Source organism: Coccidioides immitis, assembly GCF_000149335.2.
Source record: "Coccidioides immitis RS genomic scaffold supercont3.3, whole genome shotgun sequence".
Lineage (NCBI taxonomy): Eukaryota > Fungi > Ascomycota > Eurotiomycetes > Onygenales > Onygenaceae > Coccidioides > Coccidioides immitis.
Genome location: NW_004504308.1, coordinates 3288376 through 3311265, shown reverse-complemented (window position 1 = coordinate 3311265; position 22890 = coordinate 3288376). Strand labels below are relative to the sequence as shown.

Below are 22890 nucleotides of genomic sequence, written 5' to 3'. Positions count from 1 at the left end.
CAGAAGCACTTGTTGCATACTGTTCCATTCATCCTCACCGCTGAATTTCCGAAGCCAGTTTTCCTGAAGTCTCAAATATCCATAGATTGGAAGACACCGCCTATACGGCTAAACTCCTGGCAAGCAACATACAACCCGACGAGTTTTGCATCTTCAGGGAAAATATACTGGCAACTAAGCGCCTGTTTAACAGGCATCTTGGCCGCGATAGCTTCAGTTGCGCACCATGTCGATGTCCAATCACCTTTATTCCCTGGGGAACGGAATAATGACTTCCTGGTCCCTTCCAACGATGAAGGGTCGCCGTTAGATCGCCTAGTTTCAAACTGGAAATCACACTTTAGCGCGCGCACAAGACGAGCGACGTCTTACGAGGAACTCTTACCTCAATTCTTATTATCCTTTCTCTCCAAATTTCAACTTCAAAGACTAGAATATCTTCGTAGTCTGTTAGGCCAATAGAATATTCTATTAAGTTTGGAATATCTGTATATCCCATTGATTTCCTGCATCCTGACTGGTAGTCGAAACTTACGCCCAGAACTTCGTTATTCCGGACATGTGCTACCATTTGGACCAACTTATCCAGGCGGCTAGTTTGGTCTGTGATTTCGAAGAATAGCTTCTGAGCTTGGTCGAACGGAACATCGTGCTGAGGGATCAGGATAGGAGGCGGTATCGCAGGATTTACGAGTTGGATAACCGCTCGCACTCGGTCAAACGTGCCATTTAGAATCCATGAAATCGCTGTCTATTCGATAAAAGCCAAGTCAGCCTCACCGATATATAGTTATAACATAGTTATGGTGCATGTGCTGGGTTGTAAAAAGAACGCACTAAGTTTTCTCGCAGATTTGACTGGTATTGCTGTTGCTTGTACTCTTCCAAAGAGATGTCAACGTTATCAGCCTTGAATATTTTATGCCGTTTCGATGAGCTATCAATTCGAATAGCAATCACTCTCCCAGGCTCCACCGGGTTTACTGTTCGATAGCATGACTCTGTAGACAGCCAAACGGTTAAGCCCTCGATCCTCTCGCCTTGATCTAGCTCAAAGGCATCCAATTCATTCATCCACTGACCAACAATTGTAGGACAGTGCCATTCGTCGTGATAGTCAAATCTTAAACCGGAGACATTACATGGGGTCCTGGAACGCCCCTCGGACCCTGTGGATGCCGTAATTCGGCGCACGCTTTCAAAAGGTGCGTAGGTGCAAAAGTCGCCCTGAGTTAGGACATTGATAGTAACGGCAAACACTTTGTCATATTCCACCTGAGATTCACGTAGTTCTTGACTCAGGTCTCGAATACGTTTCGATTCCGAAGATGAATGATTTTTGCTTGGGTGACCCTGGAGGCCAAGTTTTTGGAGAGTGTTGTCATCCGCCTAGTAGTTAATACGATCAATCCAAAGATCATTTCTATATACCTTCTAACCAAGAGGGTAACTCACATCCTTCGTAGCGATGAGCCCAGTAACCGAATAGTTTTTTGGCAGCTCTAAAAGCTCAGAGTCTTTTTGCAAGTGAGGGAAGCGAGGGATTGCAGAAAACACAATATTCCGGCTGTAATTGGTACCAATCTATGGAGGAGCCTTGGTCAATAACTATAATGCCGAGCGTAGGAGAAGATGTGAGACTAACTTGGCAGCCACGCATCCTCTGTTCATAGCGGAACTCATAACCTAACACTTGGAGATTCGTAATTCGCTCACCCCCAGGGCCATCGATCACTGCAGAAAGCTCAGCCTCTCCTGTTTTTCCGAGGCTGAGAGTGTGCTTTTCAAAGACAAACGAGAACCCAACAACCGATTGAAAGTCAGAGACCATGTGGACTACGACTCTCTTTAACATTGGCAGCAGCCACCCATTCGAGCCTGCAAAGTTCATATCAATTATTGGTTCAAATGGACGCACATTCAAGGACGGCCTAAGAGGAGTTATCCGAATATTTCGAGAGTTTGGAACCATTGGGCTCCAAAGCCTTGATACGATACGGTTTGGTTCCTCAGCCGTATCTCCATTTTTGGCGACGAGTCCCAGCTCAATGATCTTATAGTACTAACGTTGTACTGGTTAGTGAGGTAATTAGAGTAATATAATCGGTGATTCCACATACATCAAGACCTGCAATAATATCATACTCCGCTGAGCTTTCCAATTGAATGAGGCCTCTTGCTAGTCCTTCTCCTCTAAATTGTCCTGCCCATGGGGAAGAGGCTCCACTGCTATAGATAAACCTAATCCCTCTTAAACCGGTTGCTGAGAAGACAACTTCAAGTGTTCGAATTTCATCCTGATCTGGAAGTCGAATTATGGTTTCTCCTGGCATAAAATAGCCTATCTCAGAAGGAAACGCCGCAGCAGGTGGCGAACGTGCGATTCTGATACCAGACACATATTTATTGTTTGCTATCTTGACAACTGAAATCCTGACTTCGTTGGGAAAATCAGGCTCCATAGTTCTGGTTGGAAATCGCGCGACCATGTATTCCACGGGGCGGCAGCCTTCCGTCAATTGATTCTGATAGTCTTGCGAAGCCAACTGTCCACCGAAAATACGGCTGATTCTCAAGTGAGATCCAAGCTGTTGTCTAGCTTGACTGTCAGAACAAACATATTCATATTTTGTCCTCGGGGTTATTCGAACACCATATGGCTGTCCTCGGATTCTGATCTTCACTTCCAGTAGGCGGGCTATCGGCTCAATAAGGCCCCTAACCCGCTTTCGATTGATCAGGTTTTTGCTGCCTGGAAGGGACTTGGATTTGTCGTTGAGATATTCGTCCACGCCTAAAAATAGCCGAAACCAATCCTCTTGTGACGTAGTAAAATCTGGGAATATGAAGTCCTGTTCATGTGGTACCATGAATCTGGTCTTCCAGAAAGACTGGGGCAATTCTTCCGGGGCAAGGAGTCGATAAAACGGCCTAGAGAGCAATCTAAGACCGAGCACATCTTTTAACGATAAATATGATGAAACCATATACAAAAGTTCCACTGGAAGATTTTCAAGTGGGGAAGTCCTCTCCCTGGGAGTGCTTGAATAGTCATGCTCGACTCCTTGTGCATGGAATTGTGAGGTTGAAGCAAGATCTTTCAAATCTTCAAATGGGGGAACATAAGAAGGATCTGCGTAGAAAAACAACGATAATTTAAATGGCTCTCCAGGAAGGGAGCGCTTTTGCATTTCAGTGGCGCCCGCATAATCATGGCCAAGGGAAAAAATCGAAAACCGAGGGCATTCTGTGGACCAAAAGAAGCGAAAAAGAGGTTTTATGATATCGGCCTCGTCAATATCTGGTAGGCAAGCAAGGAAGAGTCGCCAGCAAGCGTCATGAAAGCCATAACCCCAACAGGAGTCAGAGGTTCTGAATAATGTAATATCCACTGTTGGATTCTCGTCTTTGCATGATGATTTGCTATCAACAGGTGCTCGGAGGATGTTGCGTGAAGCCAGATATCCAACGCCTGTTAGCGCCACAGTGTCCGATGCTGTCCCTTTGACAAAGACTGAAAAGATAGTTGGCTTGACTGCACACAGTCATTCTTCAAAGACAGACTCACCTGCTCGTATCGCCGAGAACCAAAATGGACATTTAATGGGCGCAAAGGGTGTATAGTGGAGAATCACGCCACAAAAGGGGCAATAGCTATCAGGTTGGGTATTTGGATATTGCAGCATGGTCAAACAGGTTGACTGGTTTAATCATCACAGCTGGCAAATGGCATCTGATACTTTTTAGCCATTAGGTATGATAAAAGCAGTTTCCTGAGGGGAATGCTAGTGGTGCTGACATCCAGTTTGTGCAAGCACCGAGCTCATCATTACTTAAGTAACTAATCTGCGACTAGGTTGGTGAACCATGGGAGCAACACACACAACTAACCAGCAAAAGCCAATCCCAATCCAATCACTTTGGACGCAGAGAAAACATAACTCAACCCGAAGTGATATTATAGTGTCAATGCTGCAAGTACTTGCTGACCATACAGAGTAAGCCCTAAACAAATGGCGCTGCGTGGAGCAAAGTCTCTCATGAAATAAACGCCTGATTCCCTAGGACTGACCATTCTGTAGTGTCATGGCACATCTGGGAACAGCCATCTTCTGTTTCTTAACTACCAATTGTGATGAGGCGGGCACCAGTCTGTTTCGTCTTTCATGGAGCATAGCATCTGCCCTTCTCGCCAAAAGATATTGATACATAGGTCATCAGTGGACAGCAGTGCAAGCAGGGGGGAGGGAGCAGGAGAGAAGGGTCAGTGGGCCACAACGTTGTGTAGGGCCATCAGTCAAGTTTCTGTATTCCCTTGAGAGTGGCTAACTCCGGGAAAGCAGTTCATAGAGAAACACAGAATGTCACAGTCTCAGCTTGGCCTGTTTTGCGCCACCATTCACTTGTTGCGGGGTAACTAGGTCGCTAACAAAAGGGTGGTCATGGGCATCTTTGAAACTCTTTTCTTGTGACAGGCTTCAAACCTGTGCCTCCGCTGTGCTCTCTTCTCCAGCAGCATCTGGACTGCGGTTTTACAAGTTCATTTCATCAGCTGTGTTGTTGTCCTTTTCGCCTCCTCTGACCAAGCTTCCGAATATCCACATCCTCGTACTCCATACGGAGTACATTGCTCGGTATAGTGGGGCTGTTCATTCGACTTCACTACTCGCTCCTGGGTTAAAACCCCCCCCTCCCACAACACTCTCCTTTTCATAAGCAACCATTCTCAATCGCTGAACCCATACTCACTGGCTAGCCTTTTTCGCTCTTTGAGACGGGGCAACCATGGCCGTGTCAACTTCAACTCTCATTGCAACCACCTTTCTTCTTGTCCTCATCTTCGCCCATCCCGCCGCCGCCTTTGGTGCCGGCAATATCGCCTCACTCTCCCGCATCGAGGGCCAGAACTGGCGGCATGGGGATATCGAAGATGCGCTTCTCTCTGTGGTCATGGCACGTGTAGCAGGCGGGAAGAAATTCTCCAAACTCGATCTGCAACGGGTATATTTTGGCAACTGGCTCCGCGACTATAGTCAGGCAGTGGACGTTGGAACTGTCAAATACGTTAGTGCTGAAGCAATTCGGATCTTGCTCTGGGTTTTGGGATTTTTGAGCTTCGGGTGAGATCACTTTGCAAATGGAGATTGTCAACTCCTGTTAACACCAAGCATAGGTACGGTACTGGCGAATTCGAAGTGACGACGGAACGCCTCGGAACCTATCAACCCACAGAGCATATTGATAATCCTTTGGGATATGCTGAGGGTGATGATGCTCGTCGCTACGACAGACGGCTCCGAGGCCCCATCGACGAGGAGCGAGAGCTGGCTATTGATGCTCGTACTGGTATGTTTTACCGAGTTGGTTTATTCATCTTCTTCTTCAGAGTATACAACTGTTTTTCACATCAGGTCTTAAGCATTACATTGCCACCGAAGATATTGGTATCGCAACGTCTGCCGGCCTTCTGCGAAATGTTTTTGGAAGGTGTATCGAGCTTGGGCGTAGCTATGGGCGATCTCGCGACAAAACTGAACTGTATGAAGCGCTACGCCTCCTTGGAACCGGCCTCCATTGCTTGGAAGACTATGCCGCTCACTCCAATTTTACTGAGCTCTGTCTGATTGAAATGGGTGAGCAAGATGTTTTCCCACACGTGGGTCGACGAACCATGATGGAGCTACCAGGAGTTGGGTATCCAGTTTATCCAATCATCACCGGTACCTTCGGTGGTGTGGACTTTTTGCACTCGGTTATGGGAGAATTCTCCGATAAGGCTACCCAATCGGAGCTTCAGTCCCTCGAAGGGGTTATGGAGCAATCCCAAGGTGAAGGGGGAAACAAGAGCTTCATCAAGGATTTGTTAGATAAGATACCATCTGAGATCTTTGGCGGCCAGGATAATTCTGGAAAGATGGACGAATTTCAAGCCAACGCTCAACACCAACAACAGTCACCACCACATGTTTCTCCAAAAGAGCCAGAGGAGTGGACCGAATACCTGGATAACGTCAAAACCCAAGTCTATCCGGTTCTAGAATGGCACGATAACTTGATGAAATCGATCAGCGAAGCAATCGAAAAGATCCCGGTGCTCCCAGATCTTATTGAACAGGTTCAAAATGAGATCAATGTTTTCGTGTTCTCGGTAATCGCACCATACGTGATTCCAATAATTAATCAAGTCAAAACCGAGCTCGAGACCGGTTCGTCCGAAGTTATCCAAAGCAGCAGAGATCAGCAACACAACATCTTCAATAACGACGACTGCACTGATCCTACCCATTCAATGTTATCCAAGGACCACTTCTCCAATGTGCTCAACGAGCCAGCTGGAAAGGTCGCGCAGGAAGTCGTGAAATGGGCCGTTCCTCAGATCATGGACGCTTGGGACGATGAATATATTGACGTTGATCGCACGCTGACTCGGATTATCCACGGTGTTTTCCACCATCCCGCTCACCGTAATTACGGACAAGATGGACAGTCAGATATCCGCATGCTCATGTTTGGTGCTGTTGAGCAATGGTGGAATGAACAGGGTCGTCGTGGCCAAGACTCGCTCCGACGGCAGCTGAGCCGGGAAGGTGTGAGAAACGGTGATAACCACAAACCTGGCGTTCGTGATACCGGCCACGGCTGCGGCAAGCCGTTGTCTCTTCCGAAACATAAATCTAAGAACACTGGCGTTTTGGGCGGGCTTTCAGGAGCTGGCCGCACTCAAGACACAGATGAACTAGCCCACATGGCTAAGAAAGCGGTTGGAGGAGGTATCCTAGGTGATTTAGTTGGCGGTATCGTGACTGGCGCTGGTGCCGAGATTCTTGCTGGAGGGTCAGGATACGAAGGCGGCAGTCGCGTAGCAGATGAATATAAGAAGGAGAAGAAGGAAAAGAAGGAAAGGAAATATAGCTACGACGAAGAAGATGAATATAAAAAGAAGAAAAAGGAAAAGAAACAATACGGGGATTATTACGACGAGGACGGAGACGAGTCCAAGAAGAAGAAGAAAGAGCAAAAGTACGGCGATTATTACGACGAAGACGTGTATAAAAAGAAGAAGGAGAAGTATGGTGACGATGATGAGGATGAGTATAAGAAGAAAAAGAAAGAGAAGAAGTATAAAGGTTACGATGAGGATGAAGATGAAGGCGAAAAGTACAAATACCGCAGCAACGATGACGATGACGATGAGTACAAGAAGAAGAAAAAGAAAGAAAAGAAATACAAACATGAGAAGAAAGGCAGTGGGGATGAATCTTCTTCGAGATATGGACGCTCAGACTATGAGCAGCCGTCATACGGTTCCCGACAAGAACATTATGGCCGATCTGAATATGAGCAAACCGGATACGGTGGAGGCTCATATGGACGTCAACAAGAGTATTCTCAGCCGTCATATGGAGGATACCAGCAGAGTGGAGACTATGGGGAGAAGCAATACGGTAGCGAATACGGTCAGCAAAGGTATTTCGCTCCTTAGTATAACTAGTGAATAACATCGAGTTAGAAACTGACATGTGGACAGAACCTATGACTCTGGATACGGCCAGACGGGCGGATATGGACAACAAACTCAAAGCTATTCCGGAGGTGACAGCTACTCGCAAGGATACGGGGGCGGCGAAAGTAGGCATTCTAGTGGGTATGGACGCCAGGAATACGGCGAAAGCGGCTCGTATGGAGGAAGACGACAATCGAGATCACGCGAACGAGAGTCAAGACAGTATTCCAGTGGACATTATGGTGGCCGGGATGAAAGACGCCATGGCAGTGAAGAAAGGCAGTACGGAGGCGACTACGGCCACTCATATAAAAAGCGATACGATAACGATGGTGACTCCGGTGACGAATATGACCGACACGGGCATCACCATCACCACCGTCACCGTCGGGGATCCTAGCGGTCGTGGTTGGCGGCTGATGATTGGGCCTTTAAGACATATGGGCGCACAACACTCCAATTGTAAAGGGAGTTTCGCGGTGTAAGAATAAATGCAGCCTCCCCATCCCAGGTCGTAGTTACGTTTTACACAGGCAACGATTTTGTCAAGTTGTATCAAATTTCTACCTGCCAAAAATCCGATCGGGGAATAATTGTCCCCAAGGTCCTTACTGCAGTAACTACCTAGCAGCATTCCCGCAAAGATTACATCTTTAAGCCCAAACGAGCAGGTCTTCTCCAAAAGAACCTTAATTCTGGACTTTATATTGGGAAAAAGGAGATTGTGCATTGCCTTATTTCAAGACGGCTCCCGTAGGGATCCTACAACCCGAGCGTTCGAGGGTTTTGTGCAACGGTTCCCCATTCACGCGGCTCTTGTGAAACAACGGCGACGTTGACTTCTATGTGTTATTTCCACGTATTTAGATCCGGAGTCACCAACTAAGCAAAGCGGGGCTTCTTCAAGCGACCGGGAGGAGCGCCGTTTATATTAGTAGTCATGGAAACTGGCGACATCATAGAACTTTGTAATGCTCTGGTTCATCCCACCGTCCAGGGACAGGCCGTGCTGGGAGGAGCAGATATTAGAGTTGAATGCCTGGTTTCTCTTAAGAGAAAGAGTCCATCCATGGGACCTCATCGAAGAGGGGAATCTAGCAAAGTAGATGAAGTGGGTTGAACGAACCCACACCAAACACCAGAAGACACGAGATTAGACACCGAGAGCAAGCCAGGATGTGATATAGAAATGGACGGCAAAAAATAGCTGAACATTGGTGAGATGGTAACGACGTTGAGTGTCCGGAAGCGCCCCGGGTCGGGCCGGACCAATAGGAGCTGGAGGAACCCGCCGGATTCCAATCCGCCACCCAACTCCAGCGTCTGACGAATTTATCACAACTTGCATTTGCTAAATGGGAAAGGAGGCTCACAAAGCTAGTTCTCCTGGACAGGTAGTCAATAGGTAGTGCAATAGCATAGATTAACCAACATCCACCTCCTTAAAACTACACAGACAGCATGGTTTGACAAATAATTACAGTGGTAGGAAGTGCTTTGGAAGATATCACATTAACAAATATGAAGTATGTGTGCAGGTAGGTACCAAAGAAATTTGCCTCGCATAGCCCAACCAAAGCCATCAAACCACCTAGGGATTATTAATTCTAACACACCTTTGCATCAGAAGGGTTGCTGGCTGAACTCAAGTTCTCACAAGACGGGTAGAAAAATGCCGCCACAGAAATGATCACGTACGCAGCAAGCAGGAGTGCACCTTCGAGATAATTTGTCCTTCCATCCAGCATTAGGTAGTTGGCAATGAATGCTGATGCGAACAGCGAAACAGTCTCAAAAAGACTGAAATACAGCGACATGTTGGTGTTCAGACACCAACCCAACAAGACAATAATGGGCGTTACAAAGAGAGCAATCTGGATACTGCTGCCAAGGGCAACACCAATAGCCAAATCCATTTTATTCTTGCCAGCCATAGCCACCGCCGTAGCGTGCTCTGCCGCATTACCCACAATCGGAAGGATAATCAAACCAATAAAGGCTTGACTGATCCCTGTGTTCTTGACGAGATAATCAATGCTTTCCACAAGGAACTCTGCACAGGCTGCCACTAGCCCTGTGGAGACCACGAGAAGAATAACGGCCGCCATTCGAGAGAGATGTGGCTTCTCCTCGACCTGCGAATCTCCGTCGGACTCGTCGTGAACTGGAATAATCGGCATCAGATGGGGAAGTGGCTGAGTGAATGGGACAGTTGGATTATGGATATAGGATTGGTGTAAACGATCAGGCAAAGAGGTGGTGCGACGAAGAATACGTGGGCTGCCGTTGTACGTCGTTGAAACCCGTCGTTGCGTGACTTCTGTGCTACTTAGCCTTGGTTGCAAAGTGGGGATCAGGTGTGGAAATATTCTTTCCCGCGACACTCCCCGGAGCATAAAGGGCTTTTTTGCGGTGTCGGAGGTGGTAGGAGTAGGGGCAGGTTCGGTAAACCCGACACGGCGCTCTGGAGGTTTATTCTGCTGGGACTCTGAATGTTCTCTGGCTTTATGGCATTTGCTTGGCGTTTCCTCTTTCTTCAACGCCATGCGATGCCTTTTACGGTGCCTCTTTGTCGCTTTGTTTGAAGAGTCATGGGACTCGCCAGTTTCAAAATCATGGGTAGTCACACCTGGGTATCGCTGATGAGATATAGCCGCATCTTCACGATCAGCTTCATCTCCACTGGAAATGGTCTCAGGATCAATTGTCTTCGCCGGTGAGAAGGAAGCATGGTCCGTTAGTGACATAGTCCTGATTGAATGTGAAGCTGACGTGACGCGGTCTAATGTCTGTGTCGACGGTATGGATTGTGATTCTTTCGATAAACTAGTGCTGGACTTGCGGCGTCTTCTTTTATTAATGGCTCTGCGAATACGTTTCGCTGTAGTTCGCGATCCCGAGCTGCTATCTGTGTCACTATCGCTTGATGAACTGGATTCGGATGAACTGCTAGAGTTTAATATGTCTGCTAAGACACCAGGATGGGATTCTTCATCGATTTTATGCTGTGGCGTACTCTCATAAATATATGCATGGGACTTGAGTTGGAAGAGCAGATAGAGAACGTAGACGAGGAGCAGTATCTATTTTCGAATTAGAGTAGGGCAACAATAGGGCAAACAATAAACCTACTACACTGGTTCCTCTGCTGACCTGTATAACAGCTTTATCCGCAATAGCAAGGTTGTTGAATGATGCGTGAAATGCAGTCTGAGAGGTTGTGTTAGCGGTGTATTCGTAGAGCCTAGATGGTGACGTACCGGCAGAAGCAAACTCATCACGCTGAGACTAAGAAGACATGCACTCATTTGAGTAATGGCAGGATTGTACAGCTGAGAGAATAATATTAGTCTGCAGTGTTCCAAATAAACGGGACTATGCAGCTCACTTGTTCTCGAAATCGGAGTCCACCGAACAGAAAACACATGCCGAGGATAAGTAGCAGATTCGCTAAAATGGATCCTAGTAAAGAGGCTTGAACAATGCGAACTTCGTTCTGCAGGCAATGAATGATCAGCAAAAGCCAAGGCAGGGGTGCCAGCAGCAGCACGTACCGCTACTAATGCAAGGCTATTCACAGTGAGCATAATCGTCAGTACCGGCCGAAGAATGGCAATAAATGTAGACATTAAAGTCTCTTATGTGAGCATCAAATGGGCAACATACATACTAAGTATGACGGGTCAGTACCAGAAGTTTTGTAAAACACACAGGTGTTCCTTACAAGATGATCAGTTCCACAGCATTTCCAAAGGTGACATTGAGCAAAGCTCCAACTTTGTCACCCATTTTTCTTGCAACACTCTCCGTTGCAAACCCGAGCAGGTAAGCCAACGGGATGATGGCCACAGCATTGACTGCAAATATAACCGTAGGGCTTACGGAGGCTTCGTCTCCCTGGCGACGATGTAGAGCTCCCAGGGCGATACCAACAGGTACGAATATGAGTAAGATGTTGATCCAACTTGAAAAGATAATAATATTTAATGATTGCCGTATTCTAGTGAGAACAGGCAACCTTTCGTTGTCCGTCACGGCGGTGGATTCTTCACGATGGCCCAGGGTATCAGGGGGCGGCGGTGCTGGCGGAGGGAGGCCAGAGGAGCTTGCATCGCAAATACCCGCGCTGGCGTTCTTCTCATTATCGTGCAGCGGAGCAATGCTGCTCGCGCATCGACTCTCGTTGTTGTGGTCAGTTGCGCCATGCTTATGAGAAGGCTTGTCTGTGAGAGGAAGTATGGGGGTGTTGGGGTTTCGATTGTTGCTTGATTTCGTTCGCAGCCAGGCACCAATCCAACTATGAAGTGGCGATTCGCCAGAAGGTTCGCTCATCGATGTGTTAGATGGAGTTTTAGAAAGGTGGTGAGAAGTAGGATTGCCGAAGAAAGACAGGAGCGGCAACGCAGCTGGGGAGATGCTCCTGGGATTCTTGTTGGGAATCGTGGTCCGTTAAATAGCTAAGCATTGCGCAAATGGCGGAAAGCTTGCTGGCAGGTTCCACGAGCCACTCACCGGGGCACACACAGGCAAACGCCCCAGCCAATCGCAGTCCAATGATGTCATGGGACACCAAGCCACAGGTGGGGCGTCCCACGGCTGACTTCTAGGACGACAAAGCAGGGATTGTTTAACGTCCAGAACGCCATGGAGTAACTTTTGTCCGACTTTCGCATCCATCCACCTATTCTCCAGTAGCAGGCCTCTGGGGGAGGGAGGATCAACTTCCGGGTTGGTGGAGATAGCTTGCACCATGAAACTCGACTACGCTACAAGGTTACACTTGTCGTCAGCTATTTCAATTTGGATGGCGTCCTTCGTTGCTCAGCAAGAATAACAATGGATGTGGGTGCATCAAAAACCGATGAGTGCAGAGTGAAGGAATAAAACACCATCCTCTCGTGCTAATTGGAATTGTCGGGGTTGGTTAGGTGGGTAGATATATCACATCCGCTCCGGTTTAGTAGCCTACGTTCGTCAGCCGGTGGTTGGCATTGGCCTCTACGCCGATAGACATGACATGAGATCGCGCTCTGGTGAAGGACAGTCAAAATTGACAAGCAGTCAGCATACAACCAACTCGGCGATATCCTACCAGAGACTTTTACTTGGGAACTTATGGGTCAAAGACGGGGGCTGCGCAAGAAATGTTGTTTAGGTAGGGCAAGGTTGATCTCGAATTCTTCGAGTTGCTTGTATCACTTTCGCAATCGGTCTTTGAAATTAAGGCATCGGGAGAAGACAAACTTTTCGTTGTCGGACGAGGGACCCGATTCTCCGTCACTGTCCCAGCTTCATAGCGCGGTTACGCGTGGCAGGGAATGTGACCTGTGGCGGGTTGAATGTTATCTCCAAGGACGTGGGATGGATTTGATGTATATCCCGGCTCTTTTCAAATGGTATATATATTATACACTACTTAACTAATAGCCTGAAGTCCGCTAAGCTTCACCAGTAGAATCTCCCAACAAAGGCTACTAACCGTTCTCGACGGCTCTATGCTGAATAGATATATGTGCTAAACAAAGGCTGGAGACTAATGAGGCCGGAGCTGATGTATGTAGCCGCAAACTATCCTGCTTCAACATGCAGACAGATGGGTTATATCTCCGTTTCCAGGAACTGACTTATCTTATTTAAACAAGATAATTCAAGAATGATGAAAACTTTGTGTTCTCAGATCGCCGAGTGCAACGCAGACATTTCACACTGTCATTTCTAAAAGAGTCGACCATAGCGAACAGAAACCTGGTGTGTTACGCGTACAAAGGTTGACTGTGTAGGAATATGTTCCAAGGTCCTGATAGATTGAATTTTGACATGCGAATACATTCACTCTGCCCATGGGAGTGAGAAATGTGATCTGAGATTTTGACTTTAAGGTTCAATGAAAGAGTAAACAGACTTCAGGTAGCAGGTACTTATTGGATCAAAAGAAAGTTTCCAGCGGAGACTCTCAGTTTTGGTTGAGATCTTTTTTTAAGAATCCGTTGGCGGGTATGCTCTCCTCTAACCATGGGTCATTGAACCCAAATTAACCTTATCCGTGTGTTGATCAGTTTACTACGGAGTTAACTACACCTTGGTGCAGTGTGTCGACAACCGTCTCCAGCAGAGCTCTCCAACAGCAAAGGCATGCATCTTGAAAGTGGAAGTACCGGCCTGTGGGTAGTTAACAGGCGCAGCAAGGCGTAGAGTTATTACTCAGCCGTCATTTCTAATCTCCGCTCCTCTCCCCAAAGAACAAATGACGCAATTTGCAGCAAACGTCATTCCAAACGTTGGATCTCAGTGACCTGGAAATAAAGTCCCGATATTAGAATTTCCGAAGTTGCAAGCCCCTTTTCTCAATCGGATATTTAGAGCCATGGGTTGATACCGGTGCCTCTCCGCCATTTCCATATCCATATTTCCAAAGAGCATGGACTTGGGGTGTGCCTGGAAATATAGTGAGGGCCACATTCAGCTTTCCGACTTTATCTGTGGCATCGTATTAAAAAATTCGTGGCTCAATTGAGAGGATATCTCTAAACAGAAATAGTTCTTTCACAGGGCTCTCCACATGAATGGGGCGAAGTGGCGGCTAAACAGGGAGGCTATAGTAAAAGAGACCATGCCTTCACTGTTCACTCGCAACGCAAAATCAGTCATGTTCACCAACATGCCGCCATGCCCATCTAAAATCAACGCACGCTCAAAGGTATTGTGTATCTCACCATATAATACAGGGCCATGATTATCTAGCTGATGTGCTCAAAGATGGTTGTTTGGAATAATAGGGGTATCATCACCTCGCAATACGGTTCAAGAAGGTGAGTAGGATTGGAAGCTCTGGGCATTGCTAGCTACTTTCAAAAATTTTTGTGTTGCAAGTAACGGTCCTTTGAAAATGAAGTACAGATCAGAATATGATTTTCCACGTTGTCTCAAGCCTGTAGAGAAAGAACCAGTTAAGAATAATGATTGCTTTGATGAGAAGGGAACGCCAACAGCTTCAGCTAATATGGACGATATAGACATGGTGCTGTTCTCAAAGACTGTAGCTCATATGTGAGGTGTGATTGGTTTTTATGATTCCCTCCACATGGTGTGAAGTCAGCAAACACAACGCAGCACCTGCAGAATATAATCCCCTCTAAGAGTCTGCAAGTTACTGGGTGGGGGAGAAGAGAGTCAAGGCTGCAGCAACTGGAGCGACTGCCATGTTTGTCTTTTGGGTTTCACAGTTTGGTTTTGAAAGGAAATTTACCAATAGTTTCAGAATCTTTGATGGCATCTGGAGATGTAGAATGGCTCCAATAGTTGTCGATATAGAAGGAGAGCGAAATGGCTGGCGAAGTTGTGTATATATACTCTTCCTTTTTTCTCCCTTTTCGCCTCATTGCCTTTGCATTTGCAAACCAGGCCATTTTTGCCGTAGGATATACCTGCCAGAACTGGAGGTCCCTAGTGTTCTCATAAGCTTCAATCCAAGTTATTTTCCAAGGATTCTGCGCGCCAATGGCAAATAGCTCGCGATTGTAGGTAGACTGGAACTCAGGAGATAGATGGGAATGCAATGTGAGCCCGGTTGCCCTTCCCGCCGCGTTTAGTGGTTGAAAAGCGCAGTGTATGGATTCATCAAGATCCATAGCATACGTTATGCCATGCGGGTAGCTTTCGTTGGATCTGGTAGTTGGGTGATATGATAGAGGTAACTGGACGTCTACAGCGATGATCGTCTGGCAGTTCTCTTTCATTCTAGCAGTTGGGAGGGAGGACAAACGTATGTATGTATGGAGTACATACACACATTCCGAGCTCAAAGGGCGCTGGACACTGTTAGAGCCGAATTGGCTGTATTGAGATTCACCGCTCGTATTGACGACCTCACGGAACCGGGAAAAGCGAACAAAGTGCGCTGAAATCGGCGGGCGTTGGATGGGAGACTATCGAGATCTCAGGATTATTTATCTGTCAGTTACGGAGTACAAATCACAGAGAATAAAGGTTTCCGCTCTTACAACCTAACCATCCATCCTTCGCTGAGAAAGCCACAATCCGCGCCGAACAATGAAAAAAAAAGAACAAAAGTCAAAAGACGGTCACCGACACTCTCTTGCAGCACGATGTGTTCGGCTGCAGCCACTGCTAGCGAATCAGAGACGGTTCCGGTCATTGTCCTCCAAACAGACTCCATCCTCCGGCACTAACTCGAGCCCGGCAAGCCACCTTCAGAGTTTTTTATTTGCAGTACGGAGTACCTTCGTCCATCCACTTGGCTGGACTCTGGATGGAAATAATGTCGGTATTTGTCGGTTGGCTCTGCTGAAACATTCTCTACTAAATCTGATATGGCTTTGGTGAAAGCCATCTCTTTCGGGGAGTTGCGGCGCCACGTAGCCGCCAGCAGCTTCGTCGATGGGCCCGTGGCGGCCGTTTGTTAATGGCCTGAAGCGCCTTCTTGACAGCCCATGTGCCCCCACCTCCTTCTTGGATGTCATCTGCCAATTCATGTGGCATTTTAGGGTGGCAATTTACTCCGTATTTAGTTCCGTCTAAAAATGGCCCATGAGCGCTACGCCGAGGAGACCCGGGTGTTTTCATGCACTTGTCTCACCATCCTGTTAGAGGTGGGAACTTCCACCAGACTTGTCGACAATACCAGTCACTCTTTTTTGGACACCGAGATAGTGATGACTTTGCGGGGCATTGTCTTTGGTTCTCTTCTTATTGCTCTCTGTGCATATAACCGCATGGGAGGCGTTACATGTCCCTGGCAGCCGGTCCTCTGTGGGCTGATCTGTGTTGGAAGCTGACCTACCATGGTGCCAGTCTGAGATGAACTTGATACTTATTACTTAATTTTACCTTGTATTGAAGTTGTCTGGATGCCAGCTTCTTGTCACTCGCTTTGTCTCGTCTAAATTTCTATCCTTTCTCCATCTAATTACAGATTCACAGCTGCACTGCCCAAGTGCCCTTGTCCCACACTGCAGGCCTCCAGTTCCTTGTGGCCCCTCCATGCTTTATGTTAACAGAATAAAGCACTCTTGCCTGTGCACTGTATGTGCATTTGCTAAACTTGGATCCAGAGTACCGTGTGACCTAGAAGCCTCCAATCTTCTACAGAGCTTTTTGCCAGTGCACCCTTCCCTATCGATTGCACCAAATCCCAGCTGAAAAGGCTTTCCGTTTACTCGCGGTTTCAATTATAAGTTGAAATCCCATAATCCCCCACGGTAAAATGGACCAGGAGTCGGACGAAACGGATAGTGTGTACGATACTGCCAGCTCTACAAACAGTAGGCCTGGCTTGTCGAATGACACTCACTATCAGGTAATGTACATACATCGTTCACTTACGATATAGTGATGATAAAGCAACCACTAACGGTCATCTAGCGCCGCAGATACCATTCGAATGAAGTCCATAATGCGTCCGACACCCCTGAACGATCGATGTCATTCCGGTCAATGTCCCGCACCCCAAGTTCAAAATACAGAAATTCAGATCTTGTTTGCCAAAAGAGTAGGCATGGTGAGACTCCGCGATAACTTCTGTGGCTAACATCATTCAAGTTCCTCCTGGAGAATACGCCGCTACAATCGACGAAGTGCTGGCCTTGAACGATGCAGAGCCCGTTCAGAAAGTCAACAGCGCGGAAGAGCGCCGCAAAGATGATGACCACAACTCAATTAGCTCGCAGGTTTGCGTGTCGCCATCATGGTCGCGGGCTGCTCAAAAGAGGCGTGAGAAAAAAGAGCAAAGGAAGAAAATGGAGAAGGAGCAGAAGGAGCTTGAGCGGAGGTTAAAACAGGAAGCTAAACGAAGAAAAGGGGCTGATTCACGGGAGCCTCGACGGCTGCAGAAGCGAGCACCCCTAGCGGCTTCAAGCAGAGCCTCGAGTGCCCATAGTGCGTTTCCGCTACCGTCTGCCGCTTCATCGCGTGGATCATTTTGGTCCAGAAGAACATCAGGGGCCAATTCCATTAATGATCAATATCAGGGTGAGGTAAAAAAGGAAAGTCGTAGATTTTCTTTCGGTGGAGATAATGCATCGGGGAAGAAACTAAAGTTTCCCAATGTCTGGCCTCGTCGATCTACTAAACCCAAGGAGCGGCAAGGTGCTGATCAGCCATCTGCTACAGAAAATACCCCACCCGATACCAATAGGCATTTTCTCCATACGGTGAAGAGGCATGGAGATTTGCGAGCAAGCGCAAAGGCGTTTGAAGTGATCAGAGGCGCGCGAACATCCTTCGATCCAGTATCAGCGCACCCCAAGATGCGTCAAAGTATGCCTGATGGTCGGCGTGTGGGAAATATGAATGGCAGAGCAGATGAAGGGGACATCGCTACGCAACATCGAGTATTTGCAAATCAGGAACTACGAATGCCGTTCGAGCCAGTTCACAATATTCGCTCTCAGAGGCAACCTTCCGAAGCCGCAACACTGAGCCAATCTCTAGGTTCTCGCGCGATCACCGGCACGGACTGCCTTGGCATTCAAATCAAAGCAAGGGGACCCGCTGATAAGGATGCACGGAGCAAGATTCCGAGCGATGAGCGCCATCCAACTCCGGTTGTCGGCTTGAAAAATTCTGAAGATGGAGCTGAAACAATAGACATGTCCCCGGTTGAGCATGGATCGCCCAAAGATACCCCTACTATGAAGGACCCCTCTTCCCCACATTCTCCTGTGCAAAGTACGAAATGCGAAATGACCAATACTCGTGAAGAGGAACATTCGTCTTCGCCCGGTGCCAAACAGTCCCAGCCACTTTCTCGAAATGCCTACACCCCCAGCAGCCAGAACGAATCGCAGCATGGTGCGGCAAGCGTCACACCTAATGGCAGTGAAACTCAACCCATCGAGCCCACGCCTCCGCAAGCGAATTTTTCTAGGCTCGAACACCCACGTATAGCTTCCAACCACATTCGGGACGCTAACTTCCGCTCATCACCATTGGCTGGACCACCTCTTGTTGTCCAACATCCTGAGAAGGGGAATGACACTTCCGCAGCTGAAGAGCAAGGACATTGTACTATTGAAACCGCACAAAATCCAGCTAGGCGCCGTAATTCCTTACAAGCATACATAGATTCCAAGAGACTCACCATCCCGCGGTTTTTAGGGCATGGTAGAAGGAGCAACAGTGGTGCCAGTATGGACTTGGTACAGGGACGAAAGAAAATGGGTCAGGCTGGGTCTGCCGTGGCATCTTCAAAGTCTGAATCGACTACGGTTGCTTCGAGTCCTTTGTCCACTACTACTAGTCCACCGGACAGTCCGAACAGTCAGAAAAATGGATTTTCGACTGCGAAATCAACCGATATAACGGACTCTTCGCGGCCCAATCGAAACTCAAACGATATTATGCAGAGACTGCGCATGGGTGGTGATCAAAGGGAAAAGCTACGGAAACGAGCGGTGTCGGTAGATATCAATTCCAGATCCGATTCCAAAACGCCAGAAACAGAAACACTACGTCATACTGTCCATGACAAACCATCTGGAGACCGCAACTCGCAGCCCAAGACGCAAACGCCACAGAGTCTGGATTCCCCTCGTCTATCTGCAAACACCGGGAAGAAAATATCGGCTAACCCTTCTAAAGAGCCATCATCCGCCACACCAGGGCCCAGTCATTTTCGACGCTCCACGTCCGACTATATCCCTACCTCTCCAAGCTCTTTAAGCCTTCACCGAGCGCTTGGTGCGTCACCCCAAGGTACTGGATCAAGCCGAACGCCTGGCCAACAAATTGCAAAAATGTTTGTCATATGTTGCCAGTGCAAACATTGGCACGACATGACTTCCCAAGCCTATGCAAAGTTAGCCTTTCCCGATAAAACACAGGATCCTGCCCATGGGGCCGCGGATACTGTTACTTCTCCAACCGGACTCGAATCACCATTGAGAGTTTTTGGTGGATCGCCATTAGCAAGTCCTAATTCGTCGAGGACGAGCCTTGGAGTCAAGGAAGGAAAGGCACCTGTTAAACCCATCCGGCCAGGACACAGCTCCACGTCTACCTTGTTAAATCACTCTACGATATGTTGCTGGTGTTACCATCAAATGGCAAAGGCTTGCTGCGCTGGCTGGACAACAATTGTTACTATGCGCGAACGCCATCATTGAAAGGCGTTGAACACCGGCAAGTCGGACGATTGGACCTTGACCAAAGTCCGAATAACTAGGTATTAGGACGTTCTTGGAATCGAAAACGTGCCCGTACTCAATGGTTTGGATTCCCAGTTCTTCATTCTACTCAGTCTTATGAACTTTTGAATCCTGCCTTTTTTTTTTTTTTTTTTTGGACATTTTGACATCTTGATGCACCAAAACATAACACAAGTGTTTTCCAACTAATGTCATGCATTACATGGAGACTTGATGCATTCGGTCTTTGCAATCATTTTCTAGGTGCTAAAAGCGACCCTCTTTTTTGGTATTGCTGTGAAGTATAATTGCTGTTTTTTTTTCGGTTACCACATGAATGGGATATGAGTTGCATTTCGGTTGCGCAAATTTGGAAGTATGATTCTATGACCTTGTCTATTCTCCCCTTTTCTATTCTAGATATATTTGTACTGTTCCTTGAGTTCCATGGTTCGGAGCATACTCTAAAACATACTACATTGTATAAAAGTTTTACATCCATAGAGTTTTTTGTCTTGTTTCCTTTCTTGTGTGTTTTCCACAAAAAAAAAAAAAAAAAAAAGGTAAACCATGGTATCTTTGAAATTTCATCACCGGCAATGATTGTATTTACATCATAATGACTTGTTCCGTGGCTGCAACTCAACTTTCTCTTCTTCATTTGCCTTCATTCGAACGGGATACTGTAAAGAGGTAACCAAATGGTATCCCAACACACAAAAGCAGTACTCACGGCCTGTGTTTCCATTTTTCTTTTTTTTCCTTTTAATTTTAGCTCAATGGATGAAATCCGACACATCGCTAACAGCCGCTTGCAGCGCTGCATCAACATCATGCTTGCGAAATCCAGGTGCCCGACCAAGGCATACACCTCTACGGGATAGTTCTACAGACAAGAGAAAGAAAATGTGTCAGTTTTCTTAGGTTTATAAAGGCAGCTTATGATTCTGCTTTTGGAAGAATAAGTTTTAACTTACGTGTAACAAATTTGTCTACGTCTAATATTAGGGACGGTGTACTGTCGAACGAAGGGCTTATTGTTTGCTGTGGAGGACCATTTGACCTTAGAGATGGGTCGTAATCAAGACCGAGAAGGTGCATCATCTGTGAGCATACTTCGTTTTGGAAGGGGTAGTATGTCTGGGATATTGGATTATTTGCGGCCGTCGCGAATCCTGCTTGTGATGCTGGGTCATCAAGCGTAGCGGAGCACGGCGATGCCGCCGTAACTTGTGATCCGATAGATGAATTTGTTGATGGAGAGCTGGCGTTGGATATCCGCGCAGCAATGGCTGATGGAGGTACAAGAACGTAGGATGATAGGCTACTCAGTTTGATCCCCTTTTCGAGTAGATATCCTTCCACGTCGTGACAATCAAACCAGTCCCCGCCAAATCCAATAGCTTCGATGAGTTCATCAAGACTTTTGAACTGATGTGGTCTTTCGGCATTGTGAAATGGGAGCGGTCCAAACGCCCGTTCAGGCGGATGCATATTTGGCGGGAAAATCACGTTCCCGAATTCATCTTGGTAAGGGTAATGCATACCAGCTTTACCGATGTAGAAAAACGGTTTGTTCCAAAATTCAAGAGGCTCACCAGCTTTCCTCTGGAGAAGGGTGGAAAACATATGAGCTACCCTATCTCTTTTTGCGAGACTAAATGTAAATTTGAATTTGCGATATAACCTCTCTTCATTAAAGGACGGGTCAGTGAGGGCTGAATATCCGAATTCCAGGCATCGGCGATGAAGACGCCGGGAAAAACTAGTTTCCTGAAAACAGTAGGTATATCGATGATGTGGGCTTGGTTGTCGAGGAATGAATGCTGAGCTCTTCAATGGCGATTGTGACTCCTCGTCGCACCAAGATTTATAATTGAAAAAGTGATTACTCGCCATACTCGTGTCCCAGACATCGGGTAACGTCGCGATATGAGAACATATCGGAATGGTCGCGTGAGTCGCTGGTACGTTCGCATAAGAAGCGATAAGAGTCTCAGGTTCAGTGTAATCAGGTCGGGGATTATTTCCCGAAGCATTTAGTGAACATTGTTCATTGTTTGGAGCTTCCATAGTGGCAGCATTGCCCGATTGCGCGTCTTCCTGCGGCGCATCATCTTGCGAAATTTCGGACGCAAGCTTAATAAATCGCTGTGTAGCAGAGCGTAATCGTTGTGCAAGTTCCGGCTGCGCAGACAAAACGCCGGATTTGAGAGCATCGTCATTGAAAGCTAAAAATGTCTTGTTCATTTCATCAACTGTGCACTCCAGTTGCTCCACCCGTTCGTTGAGTGACGCTATAGTGGCCTCTTTCCGCGATCGATATGCCCGCTGAGCAATCCTTATTTGTCTTCGCCGCCGCTAAGCATGTGTGAGTATCCCATGCAAGACTCAATTCGATATAAAACATACATCAGCAGGCGTCTCATTTTCGGTGTGAAGACGAGGCCGACCTCGCTTCTTGGTAATCTTATCCTCTTTTGTCACCGATTCAGATGGAACCGCCACAACTTCCTTTGGTAACACCCTTTTCTTCTTTGAACAAGTTGCCGACTGGCTCTTGTTGCTGTCTTCATTCAGATGTCCATGGGCCTCCTGTGAAACCGGAGTAAGTGCCTCAAGAGCCCTTTGTGAGGAATTTTCCGCAGGAGTATGGTAAGACGGAGTCTGGGGTGCACTTGGAAAAGAGCTTGCTGAAAGTATATCCAAATGCCATTCTGGAACTAAGGCGGAGTACATAGTAAATAGGATTTGGTATCCACGGAGAGAATGTGTAAGCAGCACAGAAAGAATAGCAAGGCCCAGTGCAATAAACAGTTTCTTTGCATCTAGATATTGATCTCTACCGAATGACCGCACAGACCATGGTATCTATGCAAAATGTGGAGAGCAGCTGAATGTTGATTAATCGTTGTGACATTGAAAGTGTTTGGGCTAAAACCGTATGTAAACATATAGGAATAAGTAGGTGATTTAAACACTGGAGACGGTAATCGCATGCAAAGGTGTATCCAAGAAAAGGCACAGCTGGGTAATAAATTCCAAGGCTCCCCAGCAGCCCAAGCGCTCACAGCTGAATATCCCCATGATCGATCGTCCATTGCCCCTTTCGGCGTTACGAAGAGGTTGTAGATTTGTCATCTAGTGAAAGCGGCGGCTGAAATCAGGCAGCCGAGGCTATATCTGCCGTTGTTATTGGCCGACAAATGAGAAGGATCGCGCCACTCCCGCCGCTTTAGCTTG

At 47.2% G+C, this 22890-nt stretch overlaps 8 protein-coding genes across 8 annotated transcripts; 4 read left to right on the top strand and 4 right to left on the bottom strand.

Moving 5' to 3' along the window:
- Nucleotides 1-71: 71 nt before the first annotated feature.
- Nucleotides 72-4270, bottom strand: CIMG_07706 (uncharacterized protein; the record flags this gene model as incomplete). The annotated part of the gene is made up of 7 exons (XM_001240542.2): nt 3569-4270; nt 2121-3514; nt 1646-2062; nt 1456-1584; nt 838-1389; nt 386-751; nt 72-326 (listed from the first exon to the last, which is right to left on the bottom strand). Exons 1-7 carry the CDS (start codon nt 3684-3686, stop codon nt 72-74), a joined length of 3231 nt encoding a protein of 1076 aa, XP_001240543.2. The 5' UTR covers nt 3687-4270.
- Nucleotides 3938-8168, top strand: CIMG_07708 (NIMA-interacting protein TinC). The gene is made up of 6 exons (XM_001240544.2): nt 3938-3998; nt 4083-4263; nt 4344-5120; nt 5174-5346; nt 5412-7467; nt 7529-8168. Exons 3-6 carry the CDS (start codon nt 4786-4788, stop codon nt 7902-7904), a joined length of 2940 nt encoding a protein of 979 aa, XP_001240545.1. The 5' UTR covers nt 3938-3998; nt 4083-4263; nt 4344-4785; the 3' UTR covers nt 7905-8168.
- Nucleotides 8169-8971: 803 nt separating this feature from the next.
- CIMG_07709 (calcium/proton exchanger) lies at nt 8972-11901 on the bottom strand. Its single transcript, XM_001240545.2, has 6 exons — nt 11229-11901; nt 11059-11074; nt 10893-11000; nt 10765-10836; nt 10637-10714; nt 8972-10587 (listed from the first exon to the last, which is right to left on the bottom strand). Exons 1-6 carry the CDS (start codon nt 11834-11836, stop codon nt 9112-9114), a joined length of 2358 nt encoding a protein of 785 aa, XP_001240546.1. The 5' UTR covers nt 11837-11901; the 3' UTR covers nt 8972-9111.
- Nucleotides 11902-12340: 439 nt separating this feature from the next.
- CIMG_12007 (uncharacterized protein) lies at nt 12341-13305 on the top strand (the record flags this gene model as incomplete). Its single annotated transcript, XM_012358531.1, has 5 exons — nt 12341-12346; nt 12441-12564; nt 12660-12900; nt 13030-13057; nt 13285-13305. The coding sequence occupies 5 exons, from the start codon at nt 12341-12343 to the stop codon at nt 13303-13305; spliced, it is 420 nt and encodes a 139-aa protein (XP_012213954.1).
- Nucleotides 13306-14114: 809 nt separating this feature from the next.
- CIMG_13315 (uncharacterized protein) lies at nt 14115-14555 on the top strand (the record flags this gene model as incomplete). The annotated part of the gene is made up of 3 exons (XM_004445113.1): nt 14115-14201; nt 14246-14313; nt 14402-14555. The coding sequence occupies 3 exons, from the start codon at nt 14115-14117 to the stop codon at nt 14553-14555; spliced, it is 309 nt and encodes a 102-aa protein (XP_004445170.1).
- Nucleotides 14556-14721: 166 nt separating this feature from the next.
- Nucleotides 14722-15240, bottom strand: CIMG_07710 (uncharacterized protein; the record flags this gene model as incomplete). The annotated part of the gene is made up of 1 exon (XM_001240546.2): nt 14722-15240. The coding sequence occupies one exon, from the start codon at nt 15238-15240 to the stop codon at nt 14722-14724; it is 519 nt and encodes a 172-aa protein (XP_001240547.2).
- A 925-nt stretch (nt 15241-16165) lies between these two features.
- CIMG_07711 (uncharacterized protein) lies at nt 16166-20307 on the top strand. The gene is made up of 3 exons (XM_001240547.2): nt 16166-16820; nt 16886-17012; nt 17063-20307. The coding sequence occupies exons 1-3, from the start codon at nt 16728-16730 to the stop codon at nt 19624-19626; spliced, it is 2784 nt and encodes a 927-aa protein (XP_001240548.2). The 5' UTR covers nt 16166-16727; the 3' UTR covers nt 19627-20307.
- Nucleotides 20308-20423: 116 nt separating this feature from the next.
- Nucleotides 20424-22386, bottom strand: CIMG_07712 (uncharacterized protein; the record flags this gene model as incomplete). Its single annotated transcript, XM_001240548.2, has 3 exons — nt 20424-20533; nt 20625-22008; nt 22060-22386. The coding sequence occupies 3 exons, from the start codon at nt 22384-22386 to the stop codon at nt 20424-20426; spliced, it is 1821 nt and encodes a 606-aa protein (XP_001240549.2).
- Between the last annotated feature and the right edge of the window lie 504 nt (nt 22387-22890).

Coding starts and splice junctions, on each gene's coding strand:
- CIMG_07708 (XM_001240544.2), top strand. CDS start 4,786: ATGGCCGTGTCAACTTCAACTCTCATTGCAACCACCTTTCTTCTTGTC. Junction 5,121..5,173: donor TTGGGATTTTTGAGCTTCGG/GTGAGATCACTT, acceptor CACCAAGCATAG/GTACGGTACTGGCGAATTCG. Junction 7,468..7,528: donor AGCGAATACGGTCAGCAAAG/GTATTTCGCTCC, acceptor ACATGTGGACAG/AACCTATGACTCTGGATACG.
- CIMG_07709 (XM_001240545.2), bottom strand. CDS start 11,836: ATGAGCGAACCTTCTGGCGAATCGCCACTTCATAGTTGGATTGGTGCC. Junction 10,715..10,764: donor TGATGAGTTTGCTTCTGCCG/GTACGTCACCAT, acceptor ACAACCTCTCAG/ACTGCATTTCACGCATCATT. Junction 10,588..10,636: donor TCAGCAGAGGAACCAGTGTA/GTAGGTTTATTG, acceptor ATTCGAAAATAG/ATACTGCTCCTCGTCTACGT.
- CIMG_07711 (XM_001240547.2), top strand. CDS start 16,728: ATGGACCAGGAGTCGGACGAAACGGATAGTGTGTACGATACTGCCAGC. Junction 16,821..16,885: donor CGAATGACACTCACTATCAG/GTAATGTACATA, acceptor ACGGTCATCTAG/CGCCGCAGATACCATTCGAA. Junction 17,013..17,062: donor AGATCTTGTTTGCCAAAAGA/GTAGGCATGGTG, acceptor ACATCATTCAAG/TTCCTCCTGGAGAATACGCC.